The 22,756-nt window shown below is 40.3% G+C and overlaps 1 protein-coding gene across 2 annotated transcripts in view; it reads right to left on the bottom strand.

The window, feature by feature from the left end:
* Positions 1-22,756, bottom strand: part of LOC131980288 (receptor-type tyrosine-protein phosphatase mu-like) — a 177,489-nt gene that overhangs the window by 98,401 nt on the left and 56,332 nt on the right. For both annotated transcript variants that reach the window (XM_059344499.1, XM_059344500.1), the window contains exons 3-7: positions 21,911-22,185; positions 17,591-17,669; positions 15,633-15,748; positions 13,836-14,010; positions 6,676-6,969 (exon numbers count right to left, since the gene is read on the bottom strand). In XM_059344499.1, coding sequence (XP_059200482.1) covers positions 6,676-6,969; positions 13,836-14,010; positions 15,633-15,748; positions 17,591-17,669; positions 21,911-22,185 — 939 coding nt within the window. The remainder of the gene's footprint in view (positions 1-6,675; positions 6,970-13,835; positions 14,011-15,632; positions 15,749-17,590; positions 17,670-21,910; positions 22,186-22,756) is intronic.

A 22,756-nucleotide genomic window follows, 5' to 3' on the forward strand; every position in this document is an offset into this window, starting at 1 on the left:
ACATCAAACCTAGCAAACAATTTCCTATTAGACCCACAAAGACAGATCTGCTCAATCTCAGCTATAAAAAGAGACGGAACCATTGTAAAGGGTTAAACCTCATGCAGGCAATATACCCTGCAGACATGCATGAAGCTATAAGAGGGGAAGAAATGGCAGTTTCTGCTGAAAGATCATCACTCTTCCTTTGTTAACAAAATGTTAAGGCTTGTATTAGACAAAATTGGCAAGGTAAAATATACTGACTCAGTTAAGTGTGACTGCAGATAATGTAAGCTGATGGAGCTCACTTGGTTAGCGGGCTAACAATAGCAATGCACAGCTTAAAACCGTATACAGTATCAAGTTGCATCTCTGTCCTTGGGTTATTGTTACACCTATGCAGCATTATTCATAACCTGATACTTTTATTCGAAACTATGTATATTCTATAGGATTCACAACTCATTCTTCCTGAAAGTTTATAACATATTTGCTTTCACAATGGGCCTTATATATATCGTTCTGAGTTCGTTCTTTTCTTTTCTAATAGATAAAAACACACATTGGCTCTAGAGCTAGAGCGGTCGCCCACTCATGCTCGGTGGTTCGATCACTGACAGCCTACATGTCAAAGTATCCTTGGGCAAGATACTGAAAATCAAATTGCTGCATTCATCGATGTGTGAATGAATTCCTGATGGTGGCAGAATGAATGTGAGTGTGAATGGGTGAATGCTGTCTGTAAGCGATTTGAGCGGTTGCCAAGACAAGAAAAGTGCAAAACAAGTGCAGTCAATTTACTATTTACACACTAACGAGCACACTGTGCTGATGTTTGTGCATAACTGGTTAATGAGTTTTATTCAATTATGTAGTTGTATAATATCATAGATTTGAATTAAAATAATATTTGTCATTCAATAGATTTAAAGAGTATTTTGATTATACAAAGCAATATGGTCTTTTAATTAAATCAACACTACACTGACACTTTAATTCGCATCAATTATGTGAATTGAGAACTATGGCATCAATAATTGTGATTGTTCATGCTACATATCGGCCGTAAACTGGCTTAAAATGTTCTTAAAGATTACTCTGAAAAGGGCTGTACCAATTAGGGAAAAACTACCTCAACCTCTATTTGGGTATTGTTGATTTTTCAATTTTTCTGTGTGCACATAACCCTGCAGTCTCATGCTCTTTTATGGCGATTAGATAGTGGTTTACCTCTGATAATTAGATAAGGGATTCACAATTATGACAACACAAGTACAAACAATTCACCTGTTTAAAAAAATGCTCATATATCTTTCCTATACTGTTTTAGGACCTTTCTTAAGAACAAATTTAAGAGAAACTTATGAAGATGGTGGTAAATGAGGCCATTTGTGCCTTCAAGTTCCCGACAGGTTCATTCTGCCAAGGCTGGCCAGAGCTCGCACCAAAACCTGACACAAATTTCTTAAAGTGAATAATAATATTCGCAGACAATTTATACAAGTGGTATAGAGCAGTAACTGTCCTTAGAGTTAGTCAGGTCATTAAATCTTATTGTCATTCAAAGTGAATGGTTTCTTGACAAATTAAGAATATGTTGGAGGAAGAAAAAAAGACTTTTTATATGGTAGATTGCACTTTTCAAATCGTTTGACAGCTGAACAATGGCAGGAAAAAGGATTGACATCACCTTCGCATTATTCATTACTTTATAATATTTAAATGAAAAAATGGTTGAAGGAAATGTGGATTGTGAGTGAATGGCATCAACTGATGATTACCTGTACATCTTATATGGTTCTTTTCATGCACACATTGCTTATATAACAACAGGGGAACATTTTTTATGTTTGTAATTCATAAACTTTTCAAGTAATTCCTCAGACAGGTTTTCTATGGATAATAAAAATTGACACAAGGCCACTTTCATTATTCAGTTAATGTATTTCATTCCAAGTAGAATAACTCGCTCACAGTACACTGCATTAAGTATGTACTGCTCACACGTGAGCACAGTACAGGATATAGGCATGTGGGAACTAGTTTTTTGGGAACTAGTCAGAAATATTCAATTCAACTCGAACTTTGCTCTGCTTGAATATTATTATTAAAGCTTATGATGCACATACAAACAGAGCAACAAATGAATTTTGTTGCAGCCACTCTGGTATCTGTCTTGTGCATCAGTAGCTTTTTATAAATATTTTGAATTAATTCCATTTATTTGCAGAAAAGGAGCACATAATTCAATTTTTATTTTTCTTCCTCGGCATGTTTGGTAAGCCAACACTGATTAATTTGCTGTTATAATGTTTTGTGCATGTATAGGTTCCACAGACACACCAACTGTTGTACTGCACATAATGAGACCTGTCTGAATGTGCTGATTTCTTTAAAAAAATATATCCTTGACTGTATTGGATTACCACAATACAGTGTCTGAAATCGCAAGGTTCACATGATTTTCTGAATGCATGGAAAAGATTTTTACAATGGGAAGGGGCATGCTGGGAAAATCAGCTTAACATTCACATTCAGTGTGTCAAAATTCACACTTGTCCTTCAAGTTGTTATGTCCCGGCACCAATGTCACTGAGAAAAATTATTGTACTTGGCAAATAAAGTGATTCTACCACTACTACCATTATCACGTTGCCAGATACTGTCGTCATCCTTATTTGCATCAAAGAGACCTGGTCTTTCACAAATTAACCAGGCGGCCAAATGCAAATAACCAACCTTGGTGTGGGTGAACATAATTGCGCAGCTCCTCCCTGCTCTCCGCTGTTATAAACGAGTGTTTAAGCGAGGGCTGTTCCCTGATTACCGCTCATTCCCCTGTGTTTAATAGCACTCAGTGCAACAGAATGGCAAAGTAAAAACAAACAGATGAGACTACTCCCACATGGTATCAGAGCGCAGATGGAGACAACTTATAGACGGAGATGTGGACTTGGCAGGGGCTGAAGTCTGAGCAGGTGTTTGGACCCAGCATGGACACCGTGTACTGCCATTTTTAAAGCGCCTGAGAGCCAGCGGGACAGCAAAGGCCATAGGGTGGAGATGAGGCACACAGGACAGACTGTTCTTCTACCATGGAAACTAGTACGAAATGATCTCTGATGCATTAGAAAGATGCGTTCATGCATGGGCAGTCTTGCTTTTGTTTCAAAGAAATATGTACACAACACAAGTATTTACTGGTGACCAATAAGCAGAGGTGACATTCACATGTGGTGTGTACTGCTGCATTTAGGATAATTCTCTGCATGATTTCAACTTTTCAGACTTGAGCAAACAAACTTTATGTGTGAAAATGCCCTAAGACATTGTTAAAAGTAGCAGAAGTTGATTCTTCGAGAGATGAGGACTGAATTCACAAATTTATGAGTTTTACTGAAGTAACAAAATGTTCCAAATGTTGGCTTGTAAAGCTGTCCGTGAATCCATGTTCGAAATGTGTCTGTGGCCATCTCAAACCAAAGCAGATCACGATGTGAAGACACTGGATAATACTTTTCCACACAGATCTAAAGTACAACTCAGACTGCAGAGGAGGAGTTGTTTAAGGCTCGCTTATCTGCCTTCCTAGTGTGGGCTGGAAATGGTTTCTCAGTGTGAGATGCTTTCTCAATAGTGTTGCTGAAATGCAGGGCGCCCCGCTGTGATCCCAGGGCACCACCTGATAAAACAGTGTCTTCCTTCAAGTAGCACTTACCAAGCGTGGAGAACTCTGAAGTGGTAAACAACTTCACACAGACACAAATTTCACATGGCAGAGGAGTGCAGTTACCAAATGCTTTTGTCTTCAAGCTCAAAAGAGTTTGGCGAGTAATTTTGTCCGGTAGGTAATAGGGGAAAATAACAAATGTTAACAGGATGTGAGAGTGAGCATCGACGGACGAAAGGCACAAGGATAAGCAAAATGATGTTTGAATCAGTCTGCAAACCCTTGAAACACACAAATAACCTCCTCAAGCAACCACGCGGCCTTGGATAGGACATTTTTTGATGTTCACTCGGAAAGTAATAGAAGTGCTTCATTGGAAAGAAAATCTTTCAAAGCTTTCCCTTTCTTCCCTCCTGCTTCTGAATTGAATCGGTGGCGTCATGCATTATACATTCCCTATTTTACAGAACATTGAATTAAAACATCCTTTGTCATCAGAAACATTGCTCAGTTTGCAAAGTGACCAAAGCATGGCTATGAATAATTATGTGAGAGACAGTGCTCTAAAGTGGCCACAGATTTTCATTAGCGCCTCCAGACAGCAGTGCAGAGAGAAGGGGGAGCGAGTCTCCGGGCCTGCCTGTATCAACAGTGATGTATCACACAGCCCTGTGAGTCTTAACCGTTCAATTAGGAGCTCTGCTGAGGCCCAGCCTGTCAGTGGGAAAGACCAGCAGAGTGCCGGACAAGATCAAGAGCTGCTTCCTCAAACACACTTCAGGAGCCGTGGCTATCAATCTCCCCGACTGTGACCGGCAGGGTGGCCAGGGGGCAGGACCCCCGCAGAAGCTGGGCCTGGCTCGGAAGGCTGCACAGGTAGGGCCATTCATCCCTATCAGCCAGACTAAAAATGAATAAGCCCATGACCTTCACAGTAGGGAGAGGGGGTTACACCCTGGGCCGGGAAGGGAGAAAAATCTCATTTTCATCAGCATTTCTCTGGACACCAAACAGCATTAGCCTGGGAAAATGCTGAGGCTAGGTTTGTTTTGTTCCCCGAGTTGGCATCCTAGTACAGCATGGGAATTTAGCTGGTTAATGTTGTGAGAAGGGCAATTTGTACAATATCATGAGGCGGTCTCAAAGTGTTTATGTACATGTTTGAGTTTGAATGCCCACAGTAACGCAGCGATATAATGATCCAAATTTAAGGTGCCACTCTGCCTCACACATGATATCAATCTGCGTTGCTGATGAATTAGGAAGCTCTCGGGCTCTTCGGAATGAGAATTACACTGAATAAACAAGTAGTTATAAAGTTAACCATGTGGCAGGGCAGTTTTCAGCTCAATGTCTGGAGCCAGCCATAAATCATATCCAATATTGTGACACACAGCTGCTGCCAATAGCACAGGAAGTTAAGAGTTCGCTTAAAACTTGTTATCATTCCACTGGTTCATAGGTGTTACCAGTGTATCTGTTCCATGTAATGCTTACAAAGTATGCCCAGCTCTAATTGTTCCAGGTGCTGAGGTAGAATACATTACTTAAATAAGAGACAATTTATGTCCATGTGCCAAAACTCTTAATGAAGATCTATAGGCAGAAACAATGAAAGCACAGAGGGTTTTGTCTACTATGGAAAAATAATTACCAAAGTAAAATGGCGATGATATATGTTGGGCAATTGTGAGTTGCAGTTATTTGCTTCAAATGCAATGAGGCTTTAGAGGAAACACAATGGAGCTTTACCAACAATGGAGCCCTGATGGCTATTTATTGTATGCAGGGGGTGATTTGTAAAAATAGGAAAATGTTTTGTTTGTAAAAGCAAATTAGGGATGGTAGAGACTGAGATACAAGAGGCCTAAGGCAACAATAATAAAATAATAATAAAAGAAGCTTCTGAATGAAACAAATGCTTTGACCACTCTTCTTTTTTACAGAATCACAAATTCCTTTCACTCTGCATTCACTTTTGTTTTCGGTTGTATCAGAGAGTCACAGTGCACAACCTCCTATTTTTTGTTTCATGTCTCCGTTATCAAAAGCTATAATAATAAACCTTGAAACTTTATATAATAACTTAGCTTTCAGTATGTTAAGGAGAGAGAAAAACACTTTGCAGCACATTTCTCATTCATAAATATATTGAAGAATGACATGAGATATTAGGTCAAGCTTTTTTCTCATATGAAGTCCAAACAAAGTCCAGAGAGTTAGGTCCGGACATTCTGGAAATACTTGGTTTGGTCAGGACATGGTGCAAAGAGTATGTTGTGGAAATCAGTGTTTTGTTTGCTGGTTACGTAGCCAGTTCGGAATTTGGTCAGAAACAACATGTGTCCTGCTGTTTTGGGGTTGGCCCTTAACCAAAACAAAGTTCCTTCATCTTGTGGTCTCTCCAGTTAGACATTTTCTTATTTTCAGATCTTTGTATTCTTCTGGTTTCGCACTAGTTGCATTATAGAAACTTTACAAGCCCACTGTGATTCTCACGACAATTACCTGCTCTATTCACCTATGGGTTCAACTGACCCTTTGCCTTGTTAACTGTTGCAAAGCCTAGGAAAAGTAAACTGGAGCCCAATTCCCTAGCAAATCTAGGGTTAACGTTAATATCTAAAAGGAGTTAGCCAATACTCGGAGAGCCTAATAGCCATCGTGCCTCGTTACAGCTGTTAACATAGGATTGGACAGTGGCACTTCTTGGGAGGGCTTTGGTACATTAGGGAGACTTTGCACTAGTGAGCTGGCAGGGAAGTCTGTTTAACATCTGGTTATTTGTCTTTGTAGATACAACTCCACCAGGTAATGTACAGATTAGTTCACAGTTGCTGTACATGCTTAAAAGTGCTTAGTTCTTGTTAGCTTGAGATGGTTCAGATACTGTGTTGTTGCACAAAATACAGATCTGCATCTACAACATGCTGTTTGAATCCGTTTCTTGGCCTCTTCATGTGACACTGTGATACAACATAATCCCAGCGGTGCAGTATAAGTAATGGTTTGTTTGGACTCACCAGCACATCTGGTCCTGGCCCTTAGAGGGGGTCCGGGAGCTCCAGTGCCTCCCTCCAGAGGTCTGGTCAGCAGAACGCTGATCTCGTACTCTGTGTCTGGATCCAGGTGGCCGATCTTGTGGGTGGTCTTGTCTACGGGCTGCAGGTCGTACATGGTGCCGGACACAGTGCGGTATTCCACCTCCCTGTCGATAATCGGGCCGTCCCCGTTGATGGAGTTGGCGTTCAACTGGATCCAGAGGTAAGTAGCGCCGACCGCAGTCAGCTGGGGTGGTGCGATGGGCACTGGTGGCTCTATGGAAACAAGAAGTGTTTGATTGATGTTAGAAAAACATATTCACAAAACAGTGAATTTTTGGAAAGTCTTGGCAACACAAAAAACAATTGTGTGCTTTAATTTGTGTGAGCAGCAGTGACATTCCCACAACAACAAAAAATAACTGGAGAAATGCCTGTACCAGCCAAACAAGATGCTTAAAATCAATCTTTTCTTTCAAAAAAACCACATCAAAATCCTTGTGAAGCCCATGAAGAACATCTTCGTGTTTCCCAATAATCAAGGTATTTAAGAAGAGACACGTAACAATCGATAGTTCCAGCTTGGTGGGGAACCTCATCATCAGCAGGACGATGACTAACTTCACCCCAACCTTGGCAAATGCTGCTCCTATTGAACAGCGTATTGATTTCAATCAGAGCACTTCTATGGAAAAGCCTCTGTTAATTGACAGCTACTGTAGTTGTCATTTCTCTTGTCTCATTCAGAAACTGGTTTAATCTCTTAACAAGTGACAGTTGTGGAATTTTGTAATTCTATTTTAAGATAAAAAATAATTTATGTGAAAGCCTTTAACACAACTGTAAAGCTTATTGACTTGCTCTTACTTATTTCCATATATACACCATTATATTAACCATTACAGAAACAAAATAATATATATTTTGGTAATTATAATGCTGTTAATTTAGGACATCTGTGGCACAAACAGGTGGTTTAATAAATTTGTTAAGCACTATATATAATATGAGATTAATATAGCTACTAAGCGTGTTAATGTTAGGGGGTTTAATCTATAACAAGTTATAATTCACAAGATAATCATATTTAAAACAAAAATATGCAAAGTAAAAAAAAATGTTAAGTAACTAGTGCTGTCAGATAATTGTAGTGGACTTAATAGAACAATATTTCTCTCTAAACTGTAGTTTAGTAGAATTTAAGATAGTACTTTGTTTAATTACATTTCATTGTTGCTGTTTAAAGCAGGGCAAGAGTAGACAAAGAGTGAAATCCTGAGGTTTAATCACTGTGACCTAGACAGACAAATAATTGCACTTCAATTAAACTGGTTCAAAGTATTTTTTCACCTGTGTAGCAGCCTTCGTGTCAACCAGACTCACTGTTCAAATGTCCAACTCTTTCAGAGGTAGTAGACCTTCACAGAATGATTAAGGGGAACATAATCACAACCAATTTTGTTATTTTAACTAATACGAACCTGCAGCCTTTGGTTAACAAATGCCTCAAATTATTCACTATTCTACAAATATTTGAAGGTCAGGTTTTTTTTTCACTTAAACTAGTACTTGGAAATGGTCACACTTCTGGGGCCCCTTGAACCCTCAATGTGACAGAAATTTAAGCTCAAGTTCTTCAATATAAGTTTATCTTTTTCAGACAAATGTGGCATTCAATGACAACCTTGCAGCTGACCTTTTGTCTGTTATGTCAGCAATATTTGTCTAATCTTGCTTAAACTTTGTGCCATTTGTGGTTTAATGAGGCTCCTGGAAATGTCAGACAACTGTGGGATACTTGCAGGATTGTATTATAATACAACCAGGTAAGGGGACCCTGCAGAAGCATTTTGAGGGAGTAACCTGTAACGTCTAAAAGACAAGCTTTTGTTCTTCAATTTTTAAAGTCACATTTGAGAAAAAATGCTCGTTCCGGTTGCCATTTTAAAAACAGGGACACCTTCACTATTTCACTGGGGTCTTTCACGTTGCCTGGTTCGACCAAAGAACCAGTCATCGTCAACAATGACCCACAGTGAAGGCACAGCTTAGGAATCTAACCTTGTCACGTACTACAATAGTTACATGTCCCAGAGGCCACGGTGAATAGCTCTAATGAGCACACACATGTAACAGAATAATGCCATTAGTCGTCTGGCTGCTTCTCATGGAGTTGTCATGGAGAGGAAGAAGTCTCCAGGCACATTAGGGCTGCGGTGTCCTACAGAGAATTGGAGGCTCTCCCTCAGCAGATGGTTACCCTACGGTGACCTCAGTCGCAGGTCCCTAAACTCCCACTAATCTCGACTCCCAGTGTTGCTGTCAAACATCACCTAAAGCGAACCAGCTAATCCAGCAGGGGTTCTCCCTGCGCACACACAGCACACCACTGCCAGACAAAAGAATGAGGTGATCCAAAATCTGGCGTCAACCATTGGCTTGTTTTGATGGTTTTTCATGGTCTGTTGTTCTGTCCTAAAAGGGGTTTAACTGAGTTAAGAGGCAATATGCTCAGATTAATTTAAACAACACAAAGAAACACTGCTCACTGTGTAATGCCATCTCCCATAGTACAATGGTGCACTAAAAATTCTGGTGTTTGGCATTCGTCATATTTTAAGACATCAAATGAGACTTAAAATGTATAAAATGGGTTTCCCAATGTTGGTTTCAGAGAACAGAGGACTCATGTTTTCTTGTAGTTGTTTGGCTTTTATTTCTTCTCTCTTAAAGAAAAGCAGATGGCATGTACTATTAGAAGACCTGATGTAATCTATTTTATTGTATAATAAGTATCTAAAGAGGCAAATTAAAAGTAGGAACTTTGTAAAAGAACTACTGAGACTACTGAAAGTACAACTGAGAAATATCACTATCCTTTTTAATAAAAAACAACAGTATAATCCTGCCTTCAGGGAGCCATGTGACATGTAGGTTGTTACCAGATTTTATTGACACATTTGCCAACACACTCGTTAAATGAAAACACTTGTGATGCTAACTATGACAAAGTTTCTAGCTGCTGACTCAGACGTGACTGAGTCACAGGGTGAGAAACTTCAGCAACTTAACAGAAAAATTCAACCAACTAATATACTTAAGTTATGATTCAGCATCTATAAGTTCCACTGTGAGATACAAATGTCCAAGGTTGGAGCCTTTCAATCATTTCATCAATTTTCCTTTTCTATAGAGCAAAATGCAGAGATGTGCGCTGTAATGCAGAGATGACACAGCTGCCATTCAATCTTATTTTCACTGTTATCACTTGAGACCATTCATGAAACAATGCGACTAAGCAGCATGATGTATTATAGCAATAAGCATTTCATTTAACTTTGGAAAGTTACTGCTTCACAAAAGCTGCAGCAGCTTACAGTGATGAAATAATTCCTGTAGGTGCAGTAATCCTCTGTTCAACAGCCATAGCAGACGCACTGAAAATAACGGATTACCGGTGTGAAATACACTCAAGTGCTGGAACACTTTAGGATATTAACAACTCAATTCCCACTGTTTAAGCCTCACGGGGCAGATTCGCAGCAGTGGCGCCCCGGAAAGGGCTCGAAACTGAGCTCGGTGCCGGCTGTAGATGGGCGACGGCGCGCAGATGACTGTGGCGGCCATACGTGAGGGTCAGCGAGCAGCTGTTGTCATGATGTTGACCAGACAGGCAAACGGCCTGGCGACAGCTGCGTCCTCCTCGACTACAGCACCTGCCCGCCTGCCAGAGTGCAATCACACAAATGCACACTCATGCACATAAAGCCACAAACAGTCACACTGGCATGCACATGGTCCCAGCGCAGAGCGACAAAGACAGAGTAATAACTAACATATAGAACAGGGCTAAAATTAGCAATGAGTTTCAATGGAAAAAGATATTTTTTATTTTATTCATCCATTAAAATGGTAGAAAATGCGCATATCTATCGACAAACATGTTCTCCAATATGTGCCGATTTTTTCCCCATAAGATATAATGCAGAAAAAGATGCTTGGATATGGTGTTAACTATGCATTTTATTTTTATTTTTTTTCTTCATTTAGCAATTAACTGATTCTGAACATTCATGTCTTTCTTTGTTGTTGTTCGCTCTGTATGTCTACCGTCTCTACTTGTGGTCCACATGGTGTAAGTGTATTTGTCTCTCATGTCACCTGCTCGTTACATCATTTCACCAATAAAAAAATAAAAAAATAAATTTAAAAAATTTAAAAAACTGATTCTGAACTGATGTTTATTTAGATTAGATTTAGTTTTCATTTCCAGAATTGGTTGCCAATGTAATACATTATATGAATAATATATATTGCCAATGTAATACATTATAGAGGTTAGGAATCGGGCTTGTAACTAGAGAGTCGCCAGTTCGAATCCCAGTACTGACAGGTCTAGGACTGAAGTGCCCTTGAGCAAGGCACCAAACCCCCCTGCACAGCTCCCCGGGCACAGTAATGTGCTGCCCACTGCTCCTTGCATGGTGTGTTCACTTGTGTGTTTCCCCATTGTGGGATTAATAAAGTAATCTTCTTAATATAGTTATTTGTTTCAGAATTAAGCTTTCTGAGCACCTTTTTGAGAGCAAAATCCAAATGGTAAATAGATAGATAGATAGATAGATAGATAGATAGATAGATAGATAGATAGATAGATAGATAGATAGATAGATAGATAGATAGATAGATAGATAGATAGATAGATAGATAGATAGATAGATAGATAGATAGATAGATAGATAGATAGATAGATTACTTTATTCATCCCCGAAGGGAAATTCGGTTGTCACAGCAGTTCGGTATTCAAGTAAAATAAAATACAATAGAATAAAATACTGAGGTAGCATAAATAAAAACAACAATAGAAAAAAAACACAGAATAGAACAAGGACACTTAAGAAGTTAAAAAAGAACATCAGTTGGTAGGATGGTTGACAGATGATGGTAATTATACTGGTGATATGTTATGATATGTTTATTTTTTACTCCGACTCAAAATATCCCTCATATCTTCCACCACATTGGTAATCTTTCAATTTTTCCCCACTATAATTGGTCAGGCTCTACTTTATTTTTGCTTGTTTTGTTAAAAGCAACAGTCTAAAACTCAAATATATTACATTTACAATAATATAATCACACATGACAAGCTGGAACCAGTGAAACATTGGCCATTTGCTTAATAATACTCGAATCAATCAACTAATCATTTCAGTATGACAACATTCATAAAAGGCAAATACTTTTACATACAGTTGCAGACACACACATATGCACACACATCTTTGCCATTCCCCACACAGAGAGCAATAATAAGAGCTGCCACTCTGCCCTGTTGTGAGATTAGTTAGATCTGACTCTTTATAAATACTTCTTTCATTTGCCCGTTACATCCACTGAGCCTTTCTTGCCGCGATGCAAGAGGTCCTCATTACGTTGTGCTCTCCCCTAATTGGGCTGCTGTGAGTAAAGAATTGATCTGCTTCTGATAGGAGACGAGGTGGCCACAGGAAAATGACGAGCCTGACTGGTCGTCCTTCGATTTTTGGTGGCTACTCTCATTAGTGCTGACACGGCCGCGCTTCGGCAGCCTTGAGTTAGTAGCATGGCCCAGAATACTCTGCTGGAGCTCACAGAACACTATGTGGGCTCCAGGTGATTTTAACCAGGCCAAGAAAGGAGCCAGCACTTGGACAGGGAGTAATTATCCCCCTTTCAGAACCACTGGCTGCACTACAGGAGAGCCCATCACGAGGGGGGCGCGGGGAATGGGCCTACACTGGCCCAATCCGTATGGTGCTCTGGAAATACATGCAGCACACTTCCACATAGACGCATAAATCTGACTGAATACTGGCATGAAAGGCAGAAGTGATTATCTGGGATAATCAAGCATTCACTCTCCTCATGTTGAAGAAAAAGGCAGTGTATGGTAATGAAGGGAGGGGTGGGGGGTGGGGGGAGGCTGAGGACGAGTCGCTGTGTGACTGTTGCAGGCTCATAATCCACAAAATCACTCCATGGTCACTCCTCCAAAAACGAGTCACGGAAGCGGTGAATACACATTTAAGGAGGATTTACGACTCAGACACATTGCTAGGAGGGTTAAGCACTTGTTTTACGACTGGTACGATAAGAGGAGATATCAGCCTTTTTTTATGTGTGACACTTATAACCGTGAAAACGCCTCTTTTCTTCCTTGGCTTATGCCGGAGTCATCGAGGTGTGAAATCTCTGCAGAATTTAAAGCGGGATGCATTAGAGGATTCGATAAATGCCTAAATCTAGGAAATTATTTTAAATATTTATGACAAAGGCACTTTACACTTAACTGGTTTGTCTTGTGTAAAAATATATCTGGTAACACATTGAAAGCAGTGATCAGCAGAAATATTGCCATCTAGCAAGTATGGGCGAGGATGTGCGAGTGATTGTGTTGCTCAATTTATGCACGAGTGTGGTTTTGAGTGCCTCTAGTGTGTCAGTAAATATTCTTTGAGTACACCACTGAAACCCACTGATACACTTGGGCAGAGAGACTTTATCTCCCTCTTCACTCTGCTGTGTCTGGGCCCGGCCATTCTCGCATGATTGACAGACCTCGATCTGGACAGGCAGGATTAAACCTATCAATCACATAAAGCTTGGAGACAAAAAAAAAAGAAAGAAAGAAAAAAAAATCGGGGCAGTAAATTCAATTGAGAGCACGGGAAGAAAATTGAGGTGAAGAAATATAGAAGGCCATTACCGGGCTATAGGGCTGTAGGAAAGTGAGGCCTTGCAGGATTTAGTTTCAGACGACTCCATAAATTCATATCAAATGACTGCAGGAGTGAAATATCAGTGAGGTTACGGTAAACCCTTTGTGATCTTTTAGGTGGAATTGTGCTCAGTCAAGGACAGCCTTTACAAGGGAAGTATTAAAGTCCTCTGGATAACAAATCAACATAAAAAGCTAGTATTTTTAGTATCGCCTTAGAGGACATTTCCATCCAGGAACATGCAGCATTTCCTGTTTATCTCCTGTTGACTTTGCTGTTTGCACAGAGGTCATGTGGTTGGAAAACATTCCTGCTGTCTATGCTGTGTTAGTTCAGATAGGCGGTGTTTGTGTTTCTCCCTGCTCGGGGACCAATACTCACGTTTTATGGTTAGTTCCCCATAATTGGACACTCCAACGCCTTTGTCTGAGTGGACGATGCAGCGGTAGCGGCCCGAGTCGCCCTTGGTCGTGTTCTCCACATCGAAAGTGCCTATGAAGCGGCGGTTGTTCCAAGGTTTTGTGGCTTTCATCGGGGCCTCCCGTCCACCGATGCCCTGTTTGGAACCGAGACAAACACACGAGTGAGCCGACAAAATGGAAAGGTTTAATAAGCAAAGTGGGCTGACCTTGTGTGTTTCAGAAACTCTGGTCGAGTGTACTGTTGTCGTGCGCGTTTGTTTGTGCCCCATCATTCCCATTGGTGGCTGATAGTAGGAATACATTCATCACGCAGAAATGCACACACACGCACAAACACACACTTGCACACACACAAACACACAGTGGGCTCTCCCCAGCTGTCACCCCTCACAGCAGGCAGATGGGGGACATTTGTTCATTAGAAATATTTCTTCATTACTGTCATCGGGGGACTTCACTTAATGTTTGTTTTCCAGCTCCTGTGCTAATGAGGACGTGTTTGTTAAAATGATGGAGTACCTGGCAGAGGACCTTTACCCAGCGTCATGCTCCCACTGATCACATGTGTGACAGTGTGCTTAGCAGCAGAGCCGGCAGGGTTATGTCTGCCAGATGCACTACCTTTGCTGCTCAGAACAAGGTCAACTCAAGACTGCTGTGCAGCTCAGTTGTGCCGGATATAGTACACAGTATCCACAGAGCCAACATCTATATAGGTTAAGACCGTACTGCGGTGATGTGAAACAACTGTAATCCCCTGCCTCCCAGACGCAGAGGCCTCTGGAAATCAGGTGAGCAGGTGAAATTTCAAACACAAGGGCACAATAAAGCAATGTGTTCACGTCTTTGTTGGAATTTTTCAAATGATTTATAGAGTAAACTACAAAAGCTACTTGTATTTGGCACCTCTGCCTTACTTCCACCTTGTCAGCCCTCATATTATCTCTGATTTAAAACAGGGGTTAAACAGCTCACCAAAACTATGTTTGAGGTCTACTGTCAATTTAAGTGGACATCTGCTAGCGAGTCAAGATATAGCTGTGGTGTAACGGTTTGCATTTATTGCTATGTGATTAGGGTTAAACATGTCTAAAATAACCAAATACTCTTTACTTTCATTTTCTCTATTTCTACCCTCTCCTTTTACAGAGTCATTTAGATCCAAATAATATAAGTTGTTGAACAAGTACACGTCTCAGTATCAGTATCATGGTTTGTTCTGTGAAAAAGATTATCAGCTACTTTTTTGGTTGCACAAAATGTTTAAAAAAAAAGTTGTTACCATCTGGCGTAATTTAACTTCAACTCAACTCTCTATAAAATGGGTCAGACCATAAAGGGGTTAATTTAATAAAGAAAGATAAAATAAATATATATTTTGTAGACTTCGGTCTGAGAAACAACAACAACCATTATGATGAAAGGAAATTAGGAGAAAGTCGTGCTTTTTTCAATTGTATTGACTTGTGAGTTGCGTGCATCGTTACGTACGTTTACTGTAATGTTCTATGACATACTAACCTGCTACATTAAATGGTAAATGCTATATTTCTAATTCCCACATAAAAAGAAGACATAAGCCTGCAGCCTTCTTAGACAACAGTAGCACTGCTGATCAGAAGATTACATATTCAGACAGTATGGTCTGTTCAGTAAGACACATTAATTTCCAGAGGGCCCACTTCTAATACTGATTCCACCGTCTGATCTCCACTTTGATCAAGAGTGTAAGTTAAAGGATAAAAATGGATCTCACCTGAAGCCAGAGGCGGAAATTGTCTCTTTTGCGTCCATTGACGGTGCAGTGGAAAGATGCGGTCTGTCCGGCGTTGACTTCCACTCCCTTTATAGTCAGGAAGTGAGGTGTGTTCACTATGAATAAAAAATGCAAAATATCTATCAGACAGCTGCAGAAAAGTTCTATAAGAGTATATGCTGTGATGTATAGTTCAACTTCCCATAAATGGGATTCTATGTAATGTAAAGTAATCACCAGAACTGGGTGCCCGAGCAGCCGCCCAAGATCTATGGTCCTAGTCCACAGATTTTTACCCACTTTGTAACTCTTGTGTGGAGCAATATTTGAATGTAAAATTGGAGAACTGAAAGAAAGAGGCTTGAATGGATAGTGCTCTTTATTACACTATCTGGTATCCTTCAGCGCCGGAGGCCAGCAACACTTTGTGAGGAACATTCCACCTAACTTCTTGAAATGTGACACAAGAGGCCAATCTTGCACCTACTAAAAACCCAATTTCTGCTTTTTCTTAACTGCATCCTTCCATTGATTGAGGGGATTTTTCGAAAAAGGCATTATTCTCTTCTCCAACTGAGCTCATTATCAGTGTGCACACTGTCTGGGATAGTCCACAGAAAGTAACTTATGTAGAACATTTTTGATTAGTACTGCTATTCTGCATAGAAAAATAGGGCAATTCAGTGGAGCGACCTTGATTTGAAACATAACCAAATCTCTAAAGACTTGGCAAAAGCTAATTCTATCACTTTCATCATCAAGACTTTCACTTCTACTTAATATTTTACAACCCCGTCTTTGAACTACACCTCTTTTATAACTTTGTCCCTGTCAATCCATTCTGTGGCAGAAAAGACAAATCTATTTTTCTCATCGCTAATGTCTTCTTTAATGATGCAAGGAGAGACAGACCACCCAGTGGCATAATCACACCTTTGTGCTAGATATTCCACATGGTCGTATAAATAGAAAATGAATTGGCTGTGCTCCACAGAGGAGTCGCTCTGATCACTTTGCTTATCACTCAAAGAAACCCAATTGCCACTGAGCGGGTTATTGATCCGCTCGCAGTTTTGCGCATTTAAACATTAATCACGTCGCAAGGCCTCATTGATTCACTCAAAAACATTTATATGCAACACCTATCGCTATATAAATCCATCTTATTGACACAACATTTGTAGGAATTCAGCTGCTTTCAAATGGTTACCAGGTCATTAGCGCCTAACAATCAGAGCTTGATACCTCACATATGAGGGTTAAAGTATAAATCAATTGATGAAAACCTGTGCAGTATTGATTTAGACTTACACTGTAGAGCGTGAAAACCTCTTTAAGGAGTACCATATGGACTAACATGACTCTCAGTTCTTAAAAGCAAATAGACGAGGAATCCTAAAGAGCCTCATCCTTGTTTTCCCACAGCAGCAGCATGCAGCCGATCCCAAAAGCTGAAGCGGGGAAAAAAATCTAAATATGCTAGTGATTACATGTTCATTAGCTCCGCAGCGCACTCTGAAGTGCTTATATTCAGCAAGGGTAGCAGAACTCCGAACATCTAAGAGATGAGATGCTTTATTGAATATCCTTGAGGGAGGAGAAAAACTGTGGAATCCAAACACAAGCGGCAGAAAAGTGTATGGTGGTATTTGTTTTTCGTCCCCCTTTTTTCTCCCCCATTATTTCTCCCATCTCTCAAAGGATAGATTTAACACAGCCACTCCAACATTATATCCTGAGCACACTTCAGCACGTCAACTGGATGCTCATAAATCTTCAGGGAGCTCGGAGGAGGGAGGTTTACACTTTGGATTGACTGTAGCATACTCTTTGAAGGCCTTTTGTTTGACTGGGAGGCCTTGGATAGAACAACGATACAGGTATTTGGGAGGGTGTCATGGAAAGGACAATGAATGTTTGATGATATTCTTTTATGGTGAAGGGGAAAAAGGACTTACTGCACTGGTGGCCCTGGACCACGACGTCTTTGATGGCCAGCAAGCCACGCTGCCCTGAGGTTACGGCTTCAAACACAATCTGAGGAGGAGAGAGGAGACTCATAACACCAATGATAAATGGGCGCGTGTCTTCAAATGGCACTTGAGTGAGGCTGCCCGTGTGCACAGAGAAGTCCGGCTCCTGCTAATGCGATCTGCTCTCAGGCTGGGCTGCAGCTGGTCACGCAGCTGCAGGCCACTGACATTATTTCCACAATATGTCACAGTTGATAGGTGTTATGACATGCAAGTGTTAAATTAAGTTTGAGCCTTGAGACGATTAGCACACAGTCTGTGACAAAAACATACTGTAGGGGGGTGAGACACTGCTGAGATACCACTGTCTGATCATTTAATCTTACTTGTCCAGGTGCTGAGGTTTTGGTTCTCATCTCAAAACAGTGTAGGTGAATGGGTTTCATGTGCATATGACATTAAAGTCCTTAAAATGCTCTTATCAAAGTTTTTCCAACTATTGGTGTACTAAATTACATTGCATAATGAAAACTTAGAAAAAGTCTTACAGACTTAAAGTGAACCTGTTGCTAAGAAACATCTGCATAGCTGTCAATTCCAAAGCAATCAAATATGTAAACAAAGTCACCGTGGCATCACAAGCTGTTAGATAATTTTAGCATTTGGCCTCCTAAAACTTTGGTTATACTTGGAAGTTATTGTGTCACACAGTTCTCTTGTATTTAAACATGCATACATGCATTTAAACATACAACACTGAAGGAATACATGAGTGATTCAGAGTTTGCCTTATGTAGATTGAAATTTTTTTTAGTTATTTGGTCATTTCATCTGAAGTTTTTGGCATAACATTTTGTAATTTAAGGTTGACTGTGACTTTTGTGAAATCTAATCTCTGTTTGTCCCCTATTCGACCAACGCAAACCTAGTTCTTTTGCTGGTACTGGTGTGTAGTTTGTTCAACTTGCGAATCATCTCAGAACCTGTTTACTTTCCACAGGTTCGAAAGTCACGTCGTGATGTCAGTCTACGTCTGGAAGTGTCTCCATTCTCTGCGACTATAATGACAAAAATGGCAGACTACATCGTCTCTCTACAAATGTTGCTTCTGGCTTTGAGAGCATCCAAACACTGGTACAACACATTTGTTCTGCTTGTCTTGATGCTATGGATGCCGATTATGTTCTTTTTTTAACAATGAATGTGTTCTTTGGCTTTCGGAACGGCAACTGGTTCAAGATTAGGTTCCGGCTCTGAAACGGCCCTTGAACTGCCTTGGTTGAAAAGGGATATTACTGGATCCACTATAAACTACAGTAAAATTCCCAATGGTAAGTATTTTCAATTTGAAATTTGAACCGTAATTAAAACTGTGTTTGATTACTGCGCTTTGAAAAACTCACTGTATATACTGTCCCGCACATGGACTGTATGAGTTTGCTGTTCTGTTGTTTTAGCAAAGATTTAAATTACAACTCTGTCAAAGCTTGCTGGTGTATGTCGGCCCTGGTCACTTTGAGGCATTGTTAATATTTTCGTTGATTTTGGTTTCGTCTATTAACGAAACTGTTGACTGGGGTAAAAATCTCAGCAGCAAGTACCTCAAAACCTAAAAAAAAAAAAGAAAAAAAGAAAGAGAAACCAGGCAGAGTTGCTGCTAGAGTAAGTGTGAACCAGATATATGGGCCCAAATCATTGTGGCATGGACAGAAAAATAAATAACTTCAGATCACTAACTTATGATTTAAAGACTTGATTTGAGACATGATGATTTGAGTGACTTGTCAGTGTTCAATTTACATTTTCAGTTAAAATATTATTCTTCCTTCATTCACTAAGGACTCTCACTTGACTTGACCCTTGACTTGACTTGGCCAAGATATGCCTTACGACTTACTTGTGACTTGGATAGAAGGACTTGTCACATGTCTGGTGTGAACATATGTGAACATACATGCTGCCTTTACAGTTGCTGTGTGTCTCGTGTTACTTGTTAGACACATTTGGTTCTATCTTTGACAACGAAAAATTCTGAAATCAGCTACATCTGTGCTGTGCAGGACTAACATGACCCTATTTTAAGGGCCAAGTTCTGCTGCAAAACAAATGGCCCTAAGCCCTGACAGAGGGCGTGTCCCAGCAGAATGTCAGAGTTATGTACTTGCTGGTCTGCACTGTGATAAAAAGGGAAACAGAATGCCAGTCCCTTCCCAAACCCAGGGTGTGGTACAGAGACCCATTACACCACACACACTCAGACTACACATGTTTTGCATGCCATTATTCCCTAAATATAAGCATCTTTCTTCTAGGGAATGGTATATATTAATGGATATGTTCTGGATATGGCTTCACACAGAATCTTATGTCCTGCTAGTTGTAGCCGGGCTGCACACACACACACATCTTTGAGATTCCTTTTGTAGCCCGGGAATGTGGAGGCGGAGATAGTTACCATTGTCATCTGGGAGGCAGGATGCCTTCAGATAAGGCTGTCTAATTATAAATTTCTTTTTTTGTCTCATGAAATATGAAAGTGAATGTCTTGGGTGCCAATTATGCCCTCATTACAGGCTAATTTAAAGGAAATTAAAAGGCCAACCACTCCATATATCGCCACCAGACAAATGAACTAGCCCCCACTCTCTAATTGAAATCCTTTGTTTGTGCAACAGACATCAGTCAGCCTGCCTAATAGCTGTGATATAATTGATTCCAACATCAATGATAGTGCGGCGCATAATTGGGCCTGACCCACAGACTGAAAATATTCACATGGGACGAAAGCTGTTGATGTCACAGGAAAGTTCACCATTCTCATTTGTCAGAGAGACACACAGTGAACTCAACATTCAATGTCTACATCACCGCACCGGTTATCCCTAAGGGACTTGGCTAAGTACTACATTACAGCAGGATTGATTAGCTCTGCCATAGGCTCTACTGTATTGAAATCAAGATAGATGAGGACATTTGGCTTTTTCTCTCTCATTGGTGCACCGCTGCATATCAGGATAAGTGATGGGTGTTCATCTTAGTGCAGAGTACATATTTTGAGTAGTATGTGGAGAACATATTTAGACACATTGCATTTACTGAAAATTATAGTTTTTTGCACTGTGTTCAGCAGTTTTTGGAAATGCATGACAATCTCAATTAAAAGTTTTAGGGATGACCTGACAGAAGAGTAATTATTAAGGGCTGAAAGGCTCATGATGACTAGAAGCCTTACCGGTAATTAAAAAATAATTTCCAAGTATCAGGTGGCTTCCCTTTGACGATTGCGTAGGTTACTATGCAATTAAAGATACCTATAATTAGCGCCATGTTGTTAATTAGTGACAATTTCAGGCATTGGTCCCTCTTTTCTTGACTGAGAGTGGAGCTAAGATCATTAGCATCCTAGCATTTACCCGTGGTGTCAGTTTGGGTCTGGAACAATTAGAAACCGAGACAGACCTTCCGCTGGGGTTTGAAAGGCAACAGATGCTAGGAATTTCCCTGAACACACTGGGAAGAATAACACGTCATTGTGGGGCCTAAATGCTCACCCTACGTGCAAAATCTGCTGAAACACACTACAAGCAGCATGTCAAAGCGTTACTGAACTTCAATACTGTGCCTCTACTACCATCTAAAAATATTTTTCCAGACTGGTTTTGCATCATTATGTCACCAAGGGTTGCAAACCTGTTTCCTTCCCCCTCTTCTCGCTTTCTTTTGTCCATGTGCCTCTCGTTAAGGCTCCTATCTTGCATTCAGTAGGGAGAAGCTCAGCAGTGTCCCCTTGTTAACTAAGTTATCAGGGTGGCTATGATGAGGACTCCCCTGGACTCCGCTGTTGACCAGCTCCGCCAGGCCATAATGAAATAATTCACCAAGGGACTGTCTCCCATTGGGAGGTTAAGGGGTCTCTCTGCATCAATTAACATTTGGTGGACTGGAGGAACAAGCCCAGCGAAGACTAATAGCCAGGCAAGTGTGAAATCACCTTGCCCCTGCCAGCAGTCATGTGCATTGGTAAGTGAAAATGAGTTTTCAGAATTGGAAAAAGAGATGGAAGGGAGAGAGAACAGATTACCATGGATACCGAGGTAGCCCCAGAAATCAATAATCTCAGGTGTTTTGAATGGACTATTGTGCGACTGTTTGGACCTTCTCAAATAATACATTTGTCTTGCTCCACCCAGTGAACAGGCTTTAATGACTTTGGCTTTACTATAAAGGCTGCTTACAATGAGCAACCTAGTTTTGTGATGAGAAATTATGCAAAAAGAGAGCTGGATTTAGTCTACACATTCTCACCTGGTAGAAGTTGGGCCAGTAGGTGCTGATGGCCAGTTCTACCTGTCCCCAGGAGCGAGTGGCTGGACCCGACACGTTCCAAACAGGCATCCCCATGGGACTGTTGTTTTCTTTGATATAGACATTTAGGTGACCTGGGTGGCTGTTGTCTCTGCCTCCTATGTAGTAGTGGAAGGTGACGCAGTGGGTGTCATTCTCCCTCAGCTGCGGTGTCAGCAGTAAGGCCTTCTGCCCTACAAAGCGTCCGGACGTGTTCATCATCATAAAGGCTGAACCTGCAACATGGAGAGGAGGATTCATGAGTTGAGCAGGTTTTATACAACCAGCAGTTCAAACAGTCCTGTTGAACAGTGAAAAGTCCTGCAGTAGGCATCATACAGTGTTCTACATACAACTGCAAACCCATCATTGTCATATTTAGTTTTTTTTTAATGTCCGTTATTCTTTTCTCATATAAATATATTTATTTGGGTGGGTCGGTACAGCCAATTATTAGTATTGAGGGAAGCATTGAACATTATAAGACAGATAAATTCTGAAGTAACTTTGATTTTGATGAAATACTATGAAACTGATATTGATGAAATTCTGAAACTGCTATTTGTTTATGTATTTATTTATTTTGTTCTTATGTCCTTCCTGGTACCTAATATGATGACCCACAGAAATTAATAAAATAAAATTCTAAAAAAAAATTCCGAAAAATATTTACTTATTTTATTTTATAGGCTATTTTATTTCTGATTTTTTTTTATTTAAATGTGCACTTTATGGAGCTTTTATTTTTTTAAAAAGGTTATCCTGTTACTTGATACAGTATTAATGTTCACTTAAATAAACAGTTTC

This window comes from Centropristis striata, chromosome 11 (assembly GCF_030273125.1).
Source record: "Centropristis striata isolate RG_2023a ecotype Rhode Island chromosome 11, C.striata_1.0, whole genome shotgun sequence".
Taxonomy (NCBI): domain Eukaryota; kingdom Metazoa; phylum Chordata; class Actinopteri; order Perciformes; family Serranidae; genus Centropristis; species Centropristis striata.